Here is a 22814-nt window from a genome sequence, read left to right on the forward strand (position 1 = left end):
TAAATCTTTGTGACTGACAGCTATCCATTGCCACACACAGAAGAGGTATTTGCAGAAAGCTACAGAGCAAAGATGTTTTCTGTCACTTGGAAGAGTGCCAAGTGTTTCATGAAATCAGCATAGTATGTATTACACATGCTGCATAATTTGGTTTTGCATACCCACCATGCAGATGAGCTTCAACACCAAGCACTGTTTAAAGAATGATGTGATTTGGCAGGATTGGTTGATACAGGCTGAATTGCTCTCAGATGTGTGGTAAAGAGTGAGAGCATGCTTGAGCCCCCCGCAATATTACTTCATCCTATTTTAAAAGAGAAAACGGCTTTATCCAAATGAGTGCATCGTAAGTAACCAAACAGATACCCATTTAGCAAAATATTATTCTGGTGGCTATGAGCCAGACTATGAACGATTTGAGCCTTTATGCGTTGCCTATGATGGCAGACTGGCTTGCAGCCTGTGTGCTAAAATAAAAAACAGTACAGATGTTTAGCGGCTCTCTCTTCCCAAATGCAACAAAATTGTGCTCCCAGGTGCTTTGTGTGCATATTTTCACAGAGCTACAGTGTTCCCAGTAGTTTAAGCAACAGCATTACTGCGATTACATTTCCTTTCTGCTGCTTTCAAATCAGTTTTATGAAAATTTGCTACAGTCCCCCCAGGACCGAAAAGGGATGGGGACAGGGTGTAAGTAGAAGAAAATGGAAACGTAGGTTTTGCGGATTCCTTCAGCTTTATATTATGCACCATTTATGCATTCCCAATAGCTCATTCCCTTGGTCTGAAATTTATAATAATGATAAGAGGTGTTATAAATGTGCTCTTTGGTCTCCCTTTAGGATCCTGTTTCTGCTCCCCAAGCACCTTAATTAAATCTAGGATAACACACATTGTCAGAAATATCTATGGGGAATGTTGAGCTATTATAATTAAGATTAAATGAATATTTAATGTCTGTATTGTATTTATATATTAGAGTAATGGCTTTCAGCATAATATATTGCTATCTATTGGTGAAAAGGGGAAAGTTGCACTGATCCAGGGGAACCACAATGGTAAAACACGGTTGTACCTTTTAGACCTAATATTTATTACTAAATGTGTGTGTGACAAAACCTGAGCAGCTGCTTCTGTCACGGAAAAGCAGCTTTCAGAGGAGCAAATCTGAAGCAGAAAATGAACCTTGTGGGGAGTTATGTCTGTGCATCTATAATCTCCCTTTCCTCCAAAGAAAAACAAACGCCAGGAGAAGCGATGCAAATAGGGATAACTCCCAATTCCTGTGGTCTGCAGTGTTCTCTACACAGAACAACATTCTGGATTTGGGCACAAGTGGGTGTCCACAGGGTACAACATGTGTCTTAAGTGAGTAGAGTGAGGCTCAAGTTGCCTTGGACATTTCCAGGTAGACAACAAGAGCCCTGGAATATGAAGCAGAGATTAGTGCATCTTTTCTTTTGGTCTCTCTGAGTTGGAAGATGATTCTCTGCAGCGGGTGTGTGTGTGTCTGCACTACCCCATGGGCTCCTTGTGTCACCCAGATAGGGAAATCTGTCACTTTCAATTTCCCATTTTTAAAATCTAAAGTTCAGATCCCCTTATCAGTTTGCATTTTTTTTAAGAAACAAAAACAAAAAACTGCTCTTGGGAAAATTTGTCAGCGTTTAGTATGATCTTCACCTAATAGCCATGTTTTTCTTTATGCCATTTCCACTAATATAATGCACTTTTGTACGTTATTTTAACAAATACACATTTGTGCATGCTTTCTGCTATTATACCTGTTTCTATACACATTATTTGGTTGGAAAATTGCATCACAAAATTGAGAGTAGTGTGAATTTCAGACGTTAGCAGTGCTTCAGTTTACTTACTGTTTCAGGAAGCACAAATTAGGTCGGTTTACATTGAAAGCCAAACTTAATTCTCTTTCCCACCCCAATCCCCTATTTGTGCCTTCATGCTTTTTCCAAGGTACGAAAGGGCACAAGAGCCTATAGTGGCCTTGCATCAGTCCCCTTTGAACTACTGAAAGGAAGCAAGGTTAGTGCTCTCACTGCCACTTGCTTCCCCCCGCAGTCTTAACTCCGTGGTGAAAGGAATGCCTGAAGAGGCTGAGGTCTGGACCTCAACTGAGGCCTACTCCATTGTGAACCAAACTAACCCTTCCAGGCTCTGCTCCATTCATTGATAACTTGGAAGGAATAGTCATGTGGCCTAGAGCTTCTAGGTGGACTTCAGCATAGCTGTAAGTGGGGTATTTATGTGAGTAATGAGGTTTGCTTGCATAACAGGCCTTTCCTCCCTCCCACATCCTCCCTCCACATGCTCCCTAACCTGCTCTTGGGTTTCCCCCCACTGTCCAGAGCAGATTTACGATGTGGGGTACATGGGTGAATGAGAGGGGAAGCCAGTTCTATTGTACAAGCAAATCTCATTCTGCACATGCAACAATTTAGTTGAAACATGCCCTCTGGCGCCATTGCCTCTCTACCACCCATCTTAAGCACTGTCAGTGCTGGTGAAAAGGCACCAGGAACAGAAAGCATAAGACTTATGGTGTAATGGCGTCTTTCAGACTTGGGGTGTTGTCTCTGGGAGTCCTAGATTCTGGAGCACCTGCTCAAGAGGCACTTGGCTGGCAGGGTTCCTCTCTGACTCTGGGTCAGAGCATGGGTCTAGATCCAGCACATCCCAAGGATTGCACACTGGTCTTCCTGGTCCATTTGGTTCTTCTGTGTCAGAATCTTGGCTAACTAGACTCTAATTACATGATTATCATCATTTTGATTCTTATTTATCACGTGTGCTTTGACTTTTGCAAACACAGAAAACATGTTTTCTATCAGCATGAACATGCCTAAAAATAGATCAGTAGAATCATAGAATCATAGAGTTGGAAGAGACCACAAGGGCCATCGAGTCCAACCCCCTGCCAAGCAGGAAACACCATCAGAGCACTCCTGACATATGGTTGTCAAGCCTCTGCTTAAAGACCTCCAAAGAAGGAGACTCCACCACACTCCTTGGCAGCAAATTCCACTGTTGAACAGCTCTTACTGTCAGGAAGTTCTTCCTAATGTTTAGGTGGAATCTTCTTTCTTGTAGTTTGGAACCAGTAAATGCAGAGCAGGAAAGAGACACTTAGTTATACATCAGTAGGTACATCTCTCATTAGATATGTGCAAAAACCTCCCTAAAACATTCCACTACTCTTATAACTCCAAGTTATATCTATCCTAGTTTAATTTGTTTTTCACTTTAGGGAAAATTTGATGGCATTGCAAATCTTTCCATGTTGTTGCATTACTAGATTATTTCTAGAAATGTTTCTGCAAGATCTTTCAAATATTATCCATGGAAAAACTGCTAACCCTTGCAAATAATTCTAATAAGGGGCTTCTGTTAGTATCTACTGCCTATCACTGGATAATGCTTTGTGTACGTGTGTGATTCGAGAAATGTGATTTTGTGCCTGAAAAGCCTGTGGGCAGAGCATAGATCTTATACCTTTTACCTGTTGTTCGGATGGGGGTAAAAACATCTGTTCCCTACCCCTACAAAATCTAATAGAAATGTCCTTGTACTGTGTCCTTCTCCAAGCTCATAGCTGGTAAACGGTCCAGAGTTCAATCCTTAGTCTCTCAGAGTTAAAGCAGGAGTATGCCTCTGAATACCAGTTGCTGAAATTGCAAGTGGACAGAGTGCTCATGTCCTTCTTGAGGGCTCATGTCCTCCTTGCAGGCTTTCCACAGGCGTGTGGATGGCTACTATGAGCAAAGGTTGCTGAATTAGGCAGGCCATTGTCCTAATTCAGCAGATTGTTCTTAGAAGACCTTCGAAAAAACCTATGTATGAATCCTTAGAGAGATGCAGCTAGTTAGAAAAGATATTGACGTATATACTGGGATTATGTCAAAGTACCACATGTTCATGTGTGGGAAGAGATGGCTTGGCATTAGATCTTACTATGGGCATGAGTGTGCCAGTTATGCTATGTTTGCGCTCAATGTTACTAACTCATCTCAGCGGCTCTTAGAATAATTTTTGGATTAAGGTGTATATGATCTAATTAATTGGTGTTGGCTTCAGGGTGGTGAGTTTCTCAAAAACAAGTCATGCCAGATGAATCTCGTTTCTTTTCTGAAGGAGTTACAAGCCTGGTGGGTCAGGGGAATGCTATGGATGTAGTGTATCTTGATTTCAGTAAGGCTTTGGACAAGGGCCCCCATGATATTCTTGTAGAGAAGCTGGTAAAAGGTGGGCTGCGTGAGGTAACTGTTAGGTAGATTTGTTGCTTGACTGAACCCAAAGTGCTGAACCACACTGTTGACTCAGGCTAAACTTGTGATCTACTAAGACCCCTAGATCCTTTTCCCATGTGCTACTGGAAAGCCAGGTATCTCCCATCTCATATTTGTGTAGCTGGTTCTTCCTGCCTAAGTGTAGAACTTCACATTTTCTCCCTAAACATGGGACAAAACATGAATCCGTGTAGCGGTTGTAACCCCTAGACCAGGCATAGGCAAACTTGGCCCTCCAGATGTTTTGGGACGACAACTCCCATCATCCCTAGCTAACAGGACCAGTTGTCAGGGATGATAGGAGTTGTAGTCCCAAAACATCTGGAGGGTCGAGTTTGCCTATGCCTCCCTAGACAGCCACCTTTAGCTTCCATTCACAATGTTACAAGTGCTCTGGGTTCCTGAATGGTTATAGAGAATAGGTAGTGCTGGGTTTTACAGAGTGACCAGAGCCTGTTGATGACCACCTCTCTGCATACTTGCTGCCCTGCTGTCACATGACGGGTTTTTAAGCAAATATTGCTGCTTCCATCCAAAGTCTCAGCATGAAAAGTGCTTATGTCAGTGATTACGCTCTGCCAAAAATAAAACCCTTCTTTGCTCACATTATTAATTCATATAATTTGTAAAAATGCCGACTCTCAGGGCACTGCTGCCCAAAAGCCCTCAACAACAATATCTCATTAAAATTAAGAACAAACCCTCTACATAATAAATGGTCTTTCAAGACTAGTCAGATGGGAAGAGGTGGGGTGGAAGATTGGCATTGCACGCTGACTTGAGGTAGCAGAACGCTCTTTGCTGATAGAATTGCAGAGGCCACAATTTAAAAAAGCCTTTGGGCACACACCTACACAGGGAACACCTGACTATTAGGCAGAGCAAGGCAGCAGGTCGTGAGTGGACTTAGCTGTGTGTGCTGTGCAGCCAACTCTGTGCCCCCTAAACTAGCCTGCCCTCCTTATTTCAGTGAAGGGTGCTATTGGAAATAAGATCCAGCCGCCAGTCTGGTCACCTTCTATACATGAAATAGTGGGAGATCCCCTCTTCTCTGTGTCTCAGGCAGCAAAATGCCTTAAGCCAGCCCAAGTTCCTCATACTGCACTGTGAGAAAGAACAAATCAAGGAAAAATCCAATTGAGAAAGTGCAGTGTCTCTATGGAAAGGGGGTGGGGAGGACAGACGACAGTGTCAGATTGGGAGAAGTTTAGAGTGATGACATGCTTTTTACACATTACTGGGTGCATGAGGCTCCAGATTAGAGTTTCTAAGACCTGTTCTCCTACAAGTTTATTGGCAAAGAATGCCATTCCTATGATATATCACATGTCAAGAAGTGAAAGAAACAGTGGGTAGCAATATTTATATGAAAATGCAAGTATTACGTAGGCAAGTTTCAAATCTATATACTCAAGTCTTGAATTGATCACATTTATGTAGCCAAAACAACACCCATGCATGAGAGAGTTTTCAGCAGATTAAAGGGAATGTGTGTGTGAGAGAGAGCCACAGCCAAATTTTGTGGCCCATCGGCCACAAAATACGGATTCACATTTGAGAGGGGGCAGAAATGGGAAACCGTATAGAAATGGAAAGGTTTTATCTGGGATAGGAGGAGGGAGAGGCACATAAATATAAAAAAGGGGAATGATAAAATCTCAGTGTCTAAATAGGCCATTTCCTAGTTCAAACTGTGAACTTTCTTTAAATGTCCCCAGATACGGAAGTTCGTCCGTCCATTATTGAGTGGGGGGCTTTGTGGGCAGGCCCCAGGCCCCCCTGGTAAACCAGTCTTTTGCAGGCCAGATCGTCTTCCTGCCACAGCTGGGCCAATGGCAGCAGGTGTTAGTGGGCATTCCCCTGGGTGCAGGACCAGCTGACCAATTGCATCCCTTGGTGCCATGCCCAGGGGAAGTTTAAATGCCCGGCCTGCATGGCCATTAGCCATTCTCTCCCCCTGCCTTTGATCCCAAAACCAATACGCCATGTGTTGTCTAGTTATTTGCACTTTAGGGAGCAGGGTGGTCACGGGGCCTCAGTACGCAAGTGAGAGTTGCTTATAGAAACCAGTGCAGAAATTCAAGATTTTAATGCAGCTGGTATTGGGCATTATTTTGTCCATCCTATCCCACTTGCCCCTTAAACCCTCACAACAGAGGGTGGGACCGACCATACTCAGTGGTGACTGAGTGCTGACTGTGGAGGGTTTTTTAGGGGATGGGGGTGAAATAGAGTGGCGCCTGCCCTGTGGAACATCCTGCCATCAGATGTCAAAGAAATTAACAACTATCTGACTTTTAGAAGACATCTGAAGGCAGCCCTGTTTAGGGAAGCTTTCAATATCTGATGAATTATTGTATTTTAATGTTTTGTTGGAAGCCGACCAGAGTGGCTGGGGAAACCCAGCCAGATGGGCAGGGTATAAATAATGTATTATTGTTATTGTTGTTGTTGAAACATGTTTTCAGAGGGTCCCACTTATAACTATGAAACAGGATGAAGCCTTTGTGAGTTGACTCATTAACCAGTGTGTTCCCTCTTGCAGGGTCCCCCTACAGAGACAAAATAACCATCGCAATTCTCCACCTGCAAGAAGAAGGCAAGCTCCACATGATGAAGGAAAAGTGGTGGCGAGGCAACGGTTGCCCGGAAGAGGAGAGCAAGGATGCAAGTGCCCTTGGAGTACAAAACATTGGTGGCATCTTCATCGTATTGGCAGCAGGATTGGTTCTCTCCGTCTTTGTGGCAGTGGGGGAGTTTTTGTACAAATCCAAAAAAAATGCCCAGTTGGAAAAGGTAAATATTGTCCTTTTCGCCATTAATTCTACCATGATGATATACTCGTAGCCCTCTGGGCAACCAACTGAAAAGCCATTCTGATGTCTTTAATAGTCTAGCACACGTCATTGAAGTTCGTAGTGAATGAGCACTGGAGCTGTCACCTTTATACAACTTTTAATTTGTCTTCAATATTTTTAATTGTAGCCAGCTTTCAGGACAAGTGACTATTTCTCCTCTTATTCAAGCTTGAAAAAAGACACCTTTTTGCTCCTGGAAGTTCACTGCAGTTAATTTTATGGATGAAGAAGAAAGAGAAAACTTTAATGGGAAACAATTAACCTTCTACAGATAGATCTGGGTTTTAAGTGGCACAACCTGCTTTCAGTCCAAAGTCAGAAGTCTAGAAAATTTCTTTCTATATGTCCTTTCTGGAAGATGTTTACTCTTCAAACTTATGGTGGTAGCATCTGGAAAAGCATTTAGATCAATATATGAAGGATTTACTACTGATTATGATTTTATACCTTGTAACTCGGACACATTCCAGTTTTAAAACTCAGAATGTTGAACATACTCTATACTGGATCGCCTAGTGGATGGATGACCACTTTTTGAAACATAAGCATCCATATAATTTATGTTTTAATAATATTTATGTGCATATATGTAATATATAACTCTGAGCTAAATTATGTCATCTGTTTTTATGCCTTACTTTGAATATACGTTTTTACAACTTTTAAAAAATATGTCATGCATAATTGAGGAGCTTGTGACTTCCTTACATTCCCATTTTTAAAACTATTACTTTTATTCAAATTGGTAGTAAATCCAAGAACTGTACGTGTTTAGATTTTTGCCCCTTTTTCAGATGCTATGGATAATATACATAACTATTTTTAATAGTTTTGGGACTTCTGAATTTGCGCTGATATAGGGTGCTTCCAGATGGCAGTTTATTGTGAAATCAGTGTTGCTCATGCATGCAAGTTTTTTTTTTTTTAGAATCCAGACCCTGACATCAGAATGCCAACCCACCCTATGGTTTTTTTGCCTTACATTTGATTCAGATGTCTTCTTCCCACAGAAAATCTAATAAGTAAAAATAATTTGATATAAGCAAATAATAATAATAATACCCCGCCCATCTGGCTGCCTTACAAACTTCCCAATACAGGGCTGCCTTCAGATGTCTTCTAAAAGCTATGTAGATATTCCTCTTTGACATCTGAAGGAAGATGGCCCCACTACCAAGAAGTCAAGGCTGTTTTGGGAGCTGATTACAGTTTGGTTCTCAAACGCCTTGGTTCCCAAACACCTAGGATTCCAAACACTGAAAACTTGGAAGTAAGTGTTCCGGTTTTCAAACTTTTTTTGGAAGCCGAACATCTGAAGTGGCTGTCGTCTATTGTTTCCGGGGCACCTGCACCAATCAGAAGCCGTGCCTTAGTTTTCAAACATTTCGGAAATCGAACAGACTTCCGGAACAAATTAAGTTCGAGAACCAAGGTACCACTGTAGTATTATTTTTTGAGGGGAGGAGGTTATTTATCACATGGGTGGGGTTGTTTCAGTGGGTGGTATTTAATGCACAATATACCCATGTTGTTTCCAACAATCCAAATGAATCAAGTGTCCCTTGCTCCACTAGGAAGGGCTGTTAAGTCAAGGTCTTCACACAGTACATGCGGATGAATTACCTCAGAGACTGTCATCATGCAGTATACATTGGGGTGATGATAATAATACATTGGAATGAGAATAATAAATTATTAATACTAATTAATAATAATTAGCAATAATTATATAATGCAGAGGACATTTTCAAAACCTCTTAACACCTTTGTGTAAGACTTGGTCAGGTAAACAGTATTATTATTATTAACCACCCCCAAAAAAACCTCCTCATCTTCCTCATTGTGAAGCATGATAAATAAGGCTGGTAACATTTATTCTTGCACACTTCCTGGATTTTTTTGTTAAGGTGCATGCACACAATACAAATACATCTGTGAATGCCTGGAACAGGAATAACAAGGCAAGGGAGAAGAGGTACTTAGGGGAGAGGGGATACCTCCAGATACATTCTATTAAACTCCACTCACTGGTCTGGATGGCAAGTAGCAGGCTAACAATACATATCTATGACTGTAAAAATGAGAATGTGTGGAAGCTTACTTGGTTACAGCATGGTGCTGATAACATAAGGGTTGCAGGTTTGAGCCCTGTATGGGACAGCTGCATATTCCTGCATGGTAGGGTCCCTTCCAACTCTATATGATTCCATGCCAGACAGACACAAATGAATCTGAGCAACCTGTTCATGATGTAAGGTCCGAATCTGGAAGCACCCATAGAATAACCTCTATCCTGACCACATTTATTTGTGATGTAACCCTGCTTATTTCACTGGCACAAGTAAATGTGCATAGGATCCAGCCCAATTTACTTTCAGCATTAATACATATCTTATTTTTTAAAATATAATGTCTTGTTAGAGGAATTTTTGATGTTAAACCTTAAGATTTGGTGAGGTCACAAGTTCCTTATGGATTATTTGAACATGTATGTGTTTCACTAAACTGTGCTTTAGTAAGAATTTATTAAGTAAAAATTCAGCTCCTCTCTAATCATGTAGGATGATTAATTCTGTCAAGCTAATTTTGCAGCTTTCCTTTTAATCACTGAGACCAATTTCTTATTTTAGAAAATGACTGCTCATTTTAAATAATTGATGTACATCACAATGGCTTTATCCATTTTTTAAAGAAAAATGAATGTGTCAGATATGAGTGGCAGCATGTTTTGTATCAGTTGGTCTGTATTCTTTTTTTAAGAAAAACAAACTTTAATTTATATATAAAGTTGGATCATTTTTATTGTGAGTTTTGTACTCCTAATGAAATTGCATTTTAAATGGCTTAGATGCATCTTACTTGACACTGAAACATTTTGTGAACAGGATGACTTCTGGATGCATCCAGAAAAGTATACAAAGTTGGAAAATTTCAGCCTCTTGCAGTGGTGTAATCTTACAAATCAGTTCAGACATTGTACTAAAAATTTCCTTGAATTGTTTGAGCACGTCTGATATTAGGCACCTTGGTGAATTCTTCCCTCTGTTTTCGTGACACCCAGATGTGGCTGTTTGAATTATTCTGTATGGAGATTAGTGGCGTGAGCATGTGGTTGAGAGAATGGGGAATTCTACCTGGACTATTGGCTTCCCACTTTATTCAAATTCCATGAGTGACATGTGGCATATCCATTTCAGCCTTGTCATTTCATCAATGGAGAGTGTGCTTTGATCATGTCTGAGTACTTTTAGCCACGGACTGCTTCTCACACAGTGGCAGCCAATGATGATAGATCAAAGCTGGCTCCTTGTGGTGGCTCCTTATGTGTGTTGGCTCGTCATACAGATCAGCTTCCAGGGCATAATTATTACTTGATACTGTAGTGTTCTCTACTTAGGGCTTGAAGACTATCCAGAAACTGCATCATGTTTCCACAAGGTTCCACTGGGAGGTCCATGACCTTCCCAGACCCCAGTAAGTGAGGAAAACAAGAGGGGTAAGAGTCCACCTTGACTGATCCAAACATCTTGTCCACATCCTCGAGCCTTAGTAACTGAAACTCATCCAATACGACAGAACTAGACAGTGCTATGGACACCCCATTAGATTTATCAAACAATATTCTGAAAGCATATCCATTTGACAAGCCAGTACACACAGATATTTCCCTTTCTTGGTCACTATGTGGAGTCAGTTTCAAAGACAGGAATTATGAATGGAGTTGTAGATGTTAATACTTTGCATATACCACTTCACTGACCCTTTCTTGATTCTCAAGATTTTTGCCTAACAATGTAACATTAGTTCTCAGTGGGCTGATCATGTGAGTGAAACAGTCATCACTACAAGTCAGGTTTTATGCATCTATAAACTTTCCCCTTGAAGATGCAGGTTGACTGGGTTTGATTTGATTTAATCAGAAATATGACTTGTTATTTTGCAAGTGGATGCATGAATTAAGCCTAGGAAACATGCAAACATGTCACCAGTGTTTGTATTCTCCAAGCTCCAGTGCAACCTAATATTTTTTGCTACCAACAGAAGGGGAGCTGAGGAACATGGAAAGAGTGGGTCCTTGCACTTACTGGTGGCCAAAGGAACCAACAATAGGAAAGCTCTTTTGCATTTTCACAAAGGCCTTTAACAGCCTACTTCAGTTGGTACTACATTCATTTCATGCTACCACAGGCTACCATAGGTTTCTGATTTGCACTAGTATTGGCCACTACAGGTGTAACATGTGCAAGGGTTGTTGCCATGGATGAGATTATTGTGATTAGCTTGTGGAATACCTCCTTTCCCTTTAAATCATGATTATTGTATGGCAGCAATGCCAATATGTTTGCCAAATATGACACGATATGCAGCTGCATATTTCAAACAAGTCAGTAATCTTATGAAGGATATGACGTGAATTTACTTTTCCCTGATCTGGTGCTTGTATTGTTTGTGTGCTCTAAAATATCTATCTATCTATGATCCTCTGTCACTTTATTCTGTTCTGGAGAGTCTTATGTGCTGGCACAGAGGACCAGACCAGCAATCTATAGGATACTTTTTGTGCTCTGCTATACAATTACAAAATTACAATACAGTGTGTATCTGCATGCAGTGTGTATGCATGCACACGAAAGCTCATACCAAGAACTAGCTTAGTTGGTCTTTAAGGTGCTACTGGAAGGAAAAAATTTTTTTGTTTTGACTATGGCAGGCCAACACAGCTACCTATCTGTAACAAAATTACAAAACATCATTAATGAGAAGCTGTAGGCAAATAGTCTGGCTCAGGAAGTAAACAAAACATGCCCACATATGCATGATAAAAGATTGAATAAGTGACAGCTGAATCGTTATATTTTTATTTATTGCATCAGGTTTTATTGAGTGAAGGAAAATCATGGGGGAAAATATTTGGGGTGAGAAGCGCAGTCAAATATCAGTATGAACACTTTAGATGTTCATTTTGACAACAGCTTTCTTTAGACAGCAAGGAATGTCTATTTTAATGCTTTTTTAAAAAAGAAAAGACAAGCCTAACTTGATCAGAGAGAACCTGCCAACCTGTGACATAGTTTCTAGGTTGTTTGTTTGAAAAGTTTCAGCAGGGTCTTATTTCACTGGGAGATCAGTGTAAACACTCAGATCTGAAGGTATCAAACGTTTTGCAGATAAAGACTGAATCCTGATATAAGTTGTACTCAAAACAAGCTTGCTTTCCCTTGATCAGTGCTTGAATTATAAGGGGGCTAGAGGGGGCTGAAGTTCCTTATTTAGTATTATTTTTGAACATTTATCTTTTCTATCATGATACCCAAGGGGACAAACACGTGGAGCCCAGGCAGTCACATATCCGTGCACTGACCAGACCTACTTAACTCCAGCAACATGCTAACTTTGTGTGCCTTCAGACTGTATCTTGGAATTATGTCCTTGTCTTTTGTGCTGCCCTGTAGTTACTACTGTAGTTTTAAAAATCTGTAGGGTCTTTCAAATTAAGTTGGGGGAGTTAGTGGGTGGGACCTTTAGGATTTAATTAAACCCCCTTACCTTTCCATCAAAATTCCATGATCGAAGAAGGTATAAGCGAATGAGAGCAGAATATCCTTTCTAAAGATATGGTCTGGTTATGATACCAATATCCCTGGAATGTAGCTGCAGTCTACTTTGTTGGAAAGGGATCCCTGCAAAAACTGCTTTCCTAGCAGATCTCTAGTTCAGGATTCTAGCATTTAATGGCATCAGAACAGTAATAGCAGAAGATTTTACTGTGATTTAAAACAAACATAGGAAATAGGTGCCAACTCCCTGTGGCCCTGGGTGCCCAAGCACCCACAGAATTCTGCATGAAGAGGCCGGACACCCACAAATTACGGTGTCAGGGCCATGCAAGCTACATGGCACCCATTGTTGTGGGGCCAAGCTGGCACCCTTACCAATGGACTGTGTCTACAGTCGAGGAAAACTTAAATGTATTTGTTATATACCATGAAACAAAAGCTGCTTAAGTGCTAAATGTTGTTTACTCTGCAACATTATAGTTGTTTAGGTAAGAATAAAGTGGTCACTTTTTTGCTGTGCACAAAAGCTATGGGTTGACAGAATGAAAATCAACCTGGCAAATGAATGGTTTGAGTTGAAGCAGAACATGCAAGAAAAGAGGAGAATGAAATGTCAAATGGGAATTTCTTAATTGGGTGTTTGATTTCTTATCTGTACTGGAAGTCAAGGTGGGTGGCTTCCTTTGTGCTGTATTGCGCACCTCTGACTGGAGGAGCAGACCAGCAACCCTCATTGCACAACTGGAAGCAACTTCAATGTCCTAGTTCATTCCCCCCTTTAAAAACAACAACAAGAGGCTACTCCTCTCTTTGCATTCCTTGCCAGTCTGCCTACCCCCAATCCCACCCCATTGCTACTCACCTCCCTTTAGATCTCACCCAACATCCTTCCCCTATGCACAGTCGCCCAGATCCTCGCAGCTCCCCCACAACCTCCCTTCTATTGCTGTGTTCCTCCAGATGCTTCCTGTATCATTACACCTGCCACACCACCACCAGGAAGAAGTCTGCATCTGCAGGCTGCCTTTTGGTGGTGGTAGTTTGGTGGCAGTGACAGGGGGAGAGTAGGAAGGCCTGCTTGGGCCACCTGTCTGCCTGCTCACTTGCTCCTACCACACATGCATTTGTCAGCATGATGACAAACAAGTGCAAATACAGTATATAGAGGGGAAAAAAGCCCAACATTTTCTTCTTGCCTTATCATTTATAATGCAAACACATAATTATGTAATCTTCTTGGAGACACGTTATTAAGCAGACATTTGTTTTCTAAGACAACCTTGGCAATAAGTGCAGAGCCATTTGCATTTTATAATTGCTTCTGTTAGCAAACAACCCGTTCCTTGGTTGTAACATTATGTTGGCACTTAGAGGCCATTGACTAAGCAATTTGAGAAACCAAACCCACGTTAAACAATTACCAATCTGTTTATTGTTAATATAACTGATTTGATGTGGTATGGATTAACGCCTACATAGCGCACATACAACTGCATGACAAAGAAGTGGATGCCATACTTTTAACATAGAGAGCCAGTGTGGTGCTGTGTGTTTGGCAAGGAGAGCGATGCTCAAATTTCTACACAGCCATGAAATGAAGGGCTTACCTTGGGTTAAAGGTAAAGGGACCCCTGACTGCTATGTCCAGTTGCAGATGACTCTGGGGTTGTGGCGCTCATCTCGCTTTACTGGCTGAGGGAGCCAGCGTTTGTCCGCAGACAGCTTCCGGGTCACATGGCCAGCATGACTAAGTCACTTCTGGCAAACCAGAGCAGTCCACAGAAACGCCGTTTACCTTCTCACTGGAGTGGTACCTATTTATCTACTTGCACTTTGACGTGCTTTCAAACTGCTAGGTTGGCAGGAGCAGGGACCAAACAACGGGAGCTCACCCTGTCACAGGGATTTGAACCGCCAACCTTCAGATCGGCAAGCCCTAGGCTCCGTGGTTTACACCACAGTGCCACCCGCATCCCTTACCTTGGGTTAGACATTCTCTAATAGTCAAGGCTACTTTGCAAGGGAAACATGTCCAATGCTTTGAGCACCTTGAAGAAGAACACAATAAAAGCATAATAATAGGTAAGATATCAGGCTTAATATCAGCAGTGGTTTGGTTTGTCAGGTGCTAGCATCTAGGCAGGTGGATCACTGTTGCTTACCAGGAATGAAAGGAGGAGAAGGAGCAAAGCAACAGGGAGGAGCTCAGCACCCGTGCAGCCAATCCAGCATTCCTATCAGTGTATTTGCACTGCCCTGATCTCCCTGTTATCCTCTTCCTCCCAGTAAGCAGTAGCAGCCTAGTTTCCTAACTAGTGTAGCAATTCAACCCCACCCTGCAATCTGCTTTTCAAATATTGAAATCATGTTTTCTCAGCCTTAAAAAAGACCACAAAACCTACTAACCCACAGATTTATTTTTTTTTACTATCTAGCCTGCTAAGTCACATATAAGGATAGACAGGTATGTCAGTTCTGGTTTCTCTCAGCTTCTTATTTTACCAACAAAAATTAAACAGCATTTCAGTACCTATTTCTCAGAATATACATATATTTGTATGCAGTTTTGGGTAAAATACACATTTGGGCAAGCCATGTCCCCAAGTATAATGCATTTTTGCAACTTGTTTTCAATAATATATGCATTTTTACACACACTTTCCCCTAAAATATTTACTTTTTGGTTGATGAACTGCATCAACAAATTTGAAGAAGTGCAAATTTCAAAGGATAGGCGAGTCTCTGTTTGCATTTTAGTATAAACTTAATTTGCAATTCCCCAAACAGTATGCAAACTGAACTGAATTTCCCCCCTCATTCCTGTTTATAGCCATATCTATGTTAGACAGTGGCACACTGGGCAGCCTGAAGGAGATTTTTTAAATTCTCATTCCCAATTACAAATGCTTCTCAGTTTGGTTGCCTCAGAGTAATTCTTTCTTGCTATGTGTGGGCAAGTGAGGGTTAGTACAAGACTAGGCTATAATATCCTTTTATTCATGTAATATAGATTTACCCAGGCAGAAGTTCACGTTTGGACACCTAGCTTGAACTGTCCTGGGGAAAGAAGAGATGATCTGCTTTCTGTGCCCATTGAGTAGCATGTTAAAAACATACAGCAAAATATAGAGAGCAGATCCCAAGGCCCAAATTAACTTACACAGGAAGAGGGGGTCTGAGAAGCTGAGCAAACAGACAGTACTAAAGGCAAAGTTCTAGGCCTTGCTGACAAATTAAAACTTGAGAAATCAACAAGTTGGTATCCATCTGAGAGTGTTTTAAGAACTCAAATGGTAAATTGCCTTGAGTCCCTGTCAGACAAAAGGGTGATGTAGTATATTAATGCTAAAAAAAAGAAGTAAATATGGCTCTAAGGTCAGCTTCCATACCAAAAGATTAGAAAGTGACCAACATAAAGCAATTTAAAAAGAGGGATACAGATGGAATCTAGCAAATTAGAGGCCAGTTAGCTTAAATTTGTTCCTGGAAAATTGACAAAAAGCATTTTCAAAGATAGAATTAGGAAGCATATAAAAGATCTTGCTGAAGCAGAACCAGAATGGCTTCTTCAATGGTAAGTCATGTTTCATTAACCTTTCAGAGATCTTTGAGAGTATCAACAAGCATCTAGATAGAGGTGAGCCTGGTGACATTGTACTTCGACTTCCAAAAACCTTCAACAATGTTCCTCATCAAGGACTCTTGAGAAAGCTTAGCAGTCATGGAGTGAAAGGAGAGATCCTCTGGTGGATCATTAACAGGTTAAGAAAAGGAAAGGAAAGGAAAGAACAGTTCATTCTCCCAATGCAGAGATGTAAAAAGTGGGTTGCCCTGAGAATTAGTATTGAAACCTGTGCTTTTAAACTTCTTCATAATTTACCTAGAATTGAGTAAGCAGTGGGATAATCAAGTTTGCTGATAATACCAAATTATTCAAAACAATCTCTCCAAAACTGGGTGAATGGGCAGTAAAATGGCAAATGCAGTGTAAACAACTGTAAAGTGATGCACATGGAGTGAAAAATCCTAATTTCACTTACGCTTGTGGAGTCTGAACTGGTGATAGCTGACCAGGAATGAGACCTTAAGGTTGTAGTGGATAGATTGATGAAGATGATGTTGACACAGTTTGTGGCAGCTGTGAAATAAAGGCAAATTCCATGTTAGGGATCATTAGAAAAGGAATTGAAAATAAACCGCTGAGATCATAATGCAATTATACAAATCCATGTTGTGACCAAACTCTGGGAGCATGGTGTACTCATTGTCATGCTGGAATTCTGGGAGTTCCAGCTTTTGGTTTCTTGTCCTTATTAGTAAAAGGATATTGAAGAATGGAACTAGGAAAAAAATGCAGCAAAGTCTGCTTCTCATTCATTTTATATTTCAGGAAAGTTATTTCTGAATAAGAATAATTATTTCATACTGCACTTCAGAAAATCCACTCAATATATGTATGAGCAAGAGCATTGTTCCTAGTCAAGAGCATGAAGTCCTCTAAATCTTAGATTCTCAGGCATGAATAACCTTAGGCTAGCTACTGTTTCTCCCATCTGTAACATGATGGTACTTTTAAAATCTTCTGAGATGTAGTACATGAAGGGTTTTGAGCTATACAAATGCCAAGTATTGTTATTGTTCCCATTGTAACTATCAGTACTGAACTAACTGCTTGCTCCATAGTGTCTGATAAATAAACCAAATTGTATTCTTTTAAACCTCCTGGGGACTCACTTCAGCTTAATGTACTGCTTCCTGTCTCAGATGCGACTACATTATCTGCAGCTGCAAAGAAAGAAGATGCTTACTGTTGTTCTGAGAACAGAATTGGGTGCTACATTGTCTTACAGCAATCTGTTTAGCAGGTGTACCACAAACGAAGTTAAAAACATAAGTTACTGTCACTCTTGCACATACAGTAGTAAATATATGGGTGGTCCTTCTGCCTGGTTCCTTAGCGTGGTTTTTCCAGTGGTGTGCCGAGTCACTCTTTATAAAGGCTTGATTGATAAAGAGTTAGTTCTCAACACAAAACGAGGACAGATTCTATGAAGCTTCCTTGTTTTATATTATCAGCCTAATCTATAACATACATGAGAAAAGTCCATCACAGATTTAAGAAATATTGACCCCTATTTATATAGCATTGCAATTTAGCATTCATAAACAGACTGCTGATATATGCTGTGAAATACCAATATTTTGCAGGCAGCATAGGAGCGCAAGATATGCTTCTCTGTTTACATTAGCGGCACAGAAAGAGCCAAGCATTAAAAAAATTACGTATGTGCAGAATTGCCCCTCTACTGGGCATTGCTTAGGCAGAGCTAAATGTTGCCGAAGAGCTTCTTAGGTGAAGTAGGATTTCCCAAGAAAGGTTTTTACATTTTTTTTTGTTTCTCAGCACATTGTAGCAATACATTTCAAAAGAGAATGCCTCTGTCCAACGCAATCCATAAATGTCTATGAATTTCTCAACATCACTCCCCCAAATTAGCAAAATATTAAGCTCAGTAGTAGCAACATAAATTGTCACACTACACATCTAAAGATACAAAAGACTTTAACCTTTACAGGCGTATCTCATAGTCTCTCAGTCTTGCTTTAAATGGGGATAAAACGTGGCCCGTTGAGTGAACTGGAATCTTTTCTTAGATGTGCACCTTGAAGCAGACAGAGAATTGTTTTTTACACTGTCCCATTATTTATTACTCTGCCACCACATGCATCTAGCTCAGTGGCGTAGCGTGCGTTGTCAGCACCCGGGGCAAGGCAAGTAATTTGCGCCCCATAACCCATGGATTTGCGCCCCCTAACCCGTGGATTTGCGCCCCCTAACCCTAACCCCCAGATGTTGCGCCCGGTGCAGCCGGGCCCCCCCTACACCCCCCATGCTACGCCACTGATCTAGCTATATTTTCACAATGGCTTTATGGTTGCCCTTGTGGAATGTGAAAGACTTTGGCACTTTCCTGAGAGAAAATACACTACCCATCATTAATGCAGCCAGGAGCACACTTGAGAATATGGAAGAACTTCAGAGAGGGGAAAAAAAAGTTTAATCCAGAACCTAAGAAAACTGCCATAACCACCACATCGTCTTTTACTTGTTCAGTCTAATCTCCATCTTTTCTGGATTGACCTGCATGTATGGCCCTGGAAGCATTAGTGTCCTCATCGCTCTGCTTTGTCAAGAGAGAGAGAGAAAAAGATGGGCTGTGTGTCTTCTACCCACTGATGCACCACAGCCCAAACTGTTTCATTATCTTCCCCCAGTGGCCTCACATAAATGTTGAAAGGAGAGATGACAGAATGAAACCTTGTGGAATCCCGCATGAAAGAGAGACCACGGGGCAGGTGAGCAATTGCCCAGTATCATCCTCTGAGATCTCTCTGAGGGGGAAGAATGGAACTACACAAGTGCAGTCCCACCAACCCCAACCTAGATCTACAGGTGAGTCAGCTAAGGTCTTCAGTTGATCAAAAGTTGTCCAGCAGTGACAAATCCTTGTACATCAGTCAGTAAGAGGATCTTACCAACTAATGGCATCAATTTAGCTGCCTTGCACTCTAATGTTGACATCAGAAGACGCCAGGTATATCCAAAGTTTCCTTGCCACAGCTTTCCTCCTCACATATAACACTGTTAGTAAAAGAAAGACAGAGACTGGAAACCAGCAGACCAGAAAATTAATGTATCTAGTTCTCTAGGCATTGGTCAAGTATCTTCCAGTGGAAGAAATGTGGCGTCTTATTCTCCTTTGCAAAGCTTTGGCAGGGTGTAGGAAAAAGGGTCCTAAAACATTCTGGAATATCCAATGATAGCTTAGAATAAGTCCCTGAAGGTCATGAGCCAATGATCCACAATCACAGTAAAACACAACTAGAAAGTTATCTGAACTAGTCAGGAATCAATCTCCTGTTACATCTTCTTGGTAAAGATCATTGCAGCTTCTCCAGGTTGTCAACCATCTGCAGGCCTAAACATTGTGGAAAACTATTTTGTTGTGGAGGTGGGTTTCTTCCATTAATGTTACATGGATTAAGAGGGTAGTCAATTTTTTCAGTTACTTTGCCTCATAGTACAGTCAAATTTCAAGGGGATAAGAAAAACTTTAAGTGAAATAGTTGTATAATTTTCAAAACTCCCAAAAGAGTATCAGCCCATATCTCATGAAGATTTGTTTGGTTCATTGCTAGTGCTGGAATAGAAAGTGACGTCTTTGATTGCTTAGAAATTTAGGATGGGTCCATCTACGCAACACATTCTTTGGCTCTCAGATATGCTCTTTCAGTGCTTCTAATTCCCACATTTGGTAAATTCTTTAGAATATCTGTCAGATCACCTGACATTATGAAAATGGGCATCAGTGTTCTAAAACATAAATGCAGCTAAAACAAAAAAAATTTTTTCCTTCCAGTAGCACCTTAAAGACCAACTAAGTTAGTTCTTGGTATGAGCTTTCGTGTGCATGCACACTTCTTCAGATACACATCTGAAGAAGTGTGCATGCACACGAAAGCTCATACCAAGAACTAACTTAGTTGGTCTTTAAGGTGCTACTGGAAGGAAAAAAATTTTTTTGTTTTGACTATGGCAGACCAACACGGCTACCTATCTATAAATGCAGCTGATACAGATACAGGAGTTATCAAACTTACAAAATCCTACAAAGCAAAACTAATTTCTGGCACTCGCACGTGCCAAGTTTTTCCTTACATTCCATGCTTCACATCAGAGATGGTATATCTTCTATTTAAATATTGCCTTAGGGTCCATTTCTGCCTTTGGGTTTAAAGACCTAGACTGACAGCTCCAAACTCTCTCTCCCTATTAAATATCCTTGGGGAAATGGTATTTGGAAGTAGAAGCTGATTAGAAAGGAGGCTAAGGCCAGGACTGTACATCTATTCCCAGTCAACTTGGAAAAAAAGGAAGGAAGGAAGATGAAAAGCACTTTGATTGACGTGTCCTGGTAGATGTTAGAACATTGACCCATAACATCAGCTATAAGCTGCAGGATTACTGCCATTACTGTGTTAAGAAATTTTAACAAGGCTTCAAATAATATCTGACATGCAAGGCTGGAGGTAATGAACTTCTGAACAAATCCTGTAGATTCATACTAGATTTTGACAGTCAATTTTGTGTGAACTCCATCAAAGTAAAGAGGAGACAGATGTTAAACAGAGCAAACAATTGGAATATGTTTCTCTAAGAAAACCAGAGGGGGGAAAATAATAGCAGGCCAATTCAGAATTAAAGCAAGAGACAGAGAAGCACGGGAAATCCTTGCTAGATTCCCCCCTTTCATGTAATATCTACTAGGCAAGATATGTGTTTTGCTAATTTTCTTTGTAAGTGAATGTTGAACTAGAAATTCTACTTTATAATATAAGCAAAATGCACAAATCTCTTAATGATGTTTATCATATACAAGGCACAATAGAAATCATTGAGGTGGCATCTAACACTTGCAATATTAAATACAGTGGTACCTCGGGTTACAGAAGCTTCAGGTTACAGACTCCGCTAACCCAGAAATAGTACCTGGGGTTAAGAACTTTGCTTCAGGATGAGAACAGAAATCGCGTGCTGGAGGCGCGGTGGCAGTGGAAGGCCCCATTAGCTAAAGTGGTACCTCAGGTTAAGAACAGTTTCAGGTTAAGAACGGACCTCCAGAACAAATTAAGTTCTTAACCTGAGGTATCACTGTAGAATATAGTTGGTAAAGCATTTTAAATGATGGAAATGCACCACTGGAGATGCACACTTACTGGTGGGAATGCCCAATCACAACTAATCATTGGAGGCAAAAAAAGGCATAGATATTTAATAATGATAATGCAAGGAAACAAAAATGGGATTAAAGTCAGTTTTTAAATTTAGAAGTATAAGGTATAAGCCCTCTAAAATACACACACACACACACACACACACACACACACACACACACTACAAATATTATTAAATTTGTTGATTTGTGTATGCCCATATGATTCACTCTCCACTTTTTCAGCTGTAGCTATTAACCCATCAAGTGACTCGTGGAATGTGTGGATCAGATGCACACACAGTTTTGGTGCATGAAGTCACTTCTCTTCCCCATTCACTCAGCGTGAGAGACGTGTAAAAACCATTGTATGTGTGTATCAGCTAGGTGTGCATCAGCTCTCCTACATGTTCAAAAAGCCACTTGAAAGAATAAGATGATCCCTGCTGTGTGTACAGAGCTGCCATGACACTGCAACGAATAGGGAAGATTACGTTTCCCAGACAGTCCGGTGTGCCAGAAAATCTAGTTCATTGGGCAGCAACTTGAGTACATTGTAAAGGGAGGGAAAACAATGAAAACTTGACACCTAATCTATATGAATCACCAACGCTCTTGGCTGGAATGGAAGGAAGGACATGGAGTCAAGGGTTACGGAGTTGCAGGAACAAGTGAAAGGGAATAGTAACACGAGATGGGTAACTCTCCCATCAGTCTGACCGATGATCCTTCACCAATTGTAAAATGCTTTATGTTACCCTACAGATGCTGGATTCGATACCTGGTAGCAGCCATTGCATTTGTGCTGTTAGACCTATCACGGCAAATGTCAAGATCCACCACCTTCCCCTTCTTTTAAATATTAGCCTTTTCTAGCTCAGCAGTCACCAGAGAAGTGGGAAGTGTGCTGGCCTTGGATCTAATAGATCCAAGCTAGGATCAAACTGCTGTTGGGGGATGTTTCCCCTTGCATGCTCTCAGACAAGAAGTGTAAGCAGTCGTCTCTTTTCCCTGATCTGCTCTGGCCCCTTCCTGCCCTCCCTTTTAAAGGACGCATGCCAGTACGTAAAGATACTCTGTTCCAGCACCAGACTGCCACAGCTCAGTGGTAGAGCACCTGCTTTTTGCATGCACAAGGTCCCAGGTTCATTCTCCAGATAGGACAGGGCGAAGACTCCCAGTCTCGAGAGGTGCTACCAGTCAGTGTGGACAATGCAGTCTGATATTCCTAAAACATTCTCGTTAATGATATAGATTTCTCCTTTTTCATAGAAGACACAGTTGTTATGGCTACTGTTGCCTCTGTAGAGATGTTAA

General features: G+C 41.0%; 2 protein-coding genes across 4 annotated transcripts in view; one reads left to right on the forward strand and one right to left on the reverse strand.

Annotated features, from left to right (window-relative positions):
• The window catches only part of GRIK2 (glutamate ionotropic receptor kainate type subunit 2), a 439539-nt gene that overhangs the window by 409490 nt on the left and 7235 nt on the right, over nt 1-22814 (forward strand). Inside the window, exons 16-17 of one of the 3 annotated variants that reach the window (XM_083608278.1) lie at nt 6853-7103; nt 19000-19177. In XM_083608278.1, the coding sequence (XP_083464404.1) occupies nt 6853-7103; nt 19000-19177 (429 nt within the window). Of the gene's footprint in view, nt 1-6852; nt 7104-7292; nt 8100-18999; nt 19178-22814 lie in introns of those variants that run through there. The other 2 variants (XM_083608280.1, XM_083608279.1) reach the window with 2 other exon arrangements.
• The window catches only part of LOC310760242 (uncharacterized protein), a 425476-nt gene that overhangs the window by 10203 nt on the left and 392459 nt on the right, over nt 1-22814 (reverse strand). The gene's annotated exons all lie outside the window — the stretch shown is intronic.

This window comes from Podarcis filfolensis (genome assembly GCF_964270895.1).
Source record: "Podarcis filfolensis genome assembly, chromosome: 3".
Classification (NCBI taxonomy): Eukaryota; Metazoa; Chordata; class Lepidosauria; order Squamata; family Lacertidae; genus Podarcis; species Podarcis filfolensis.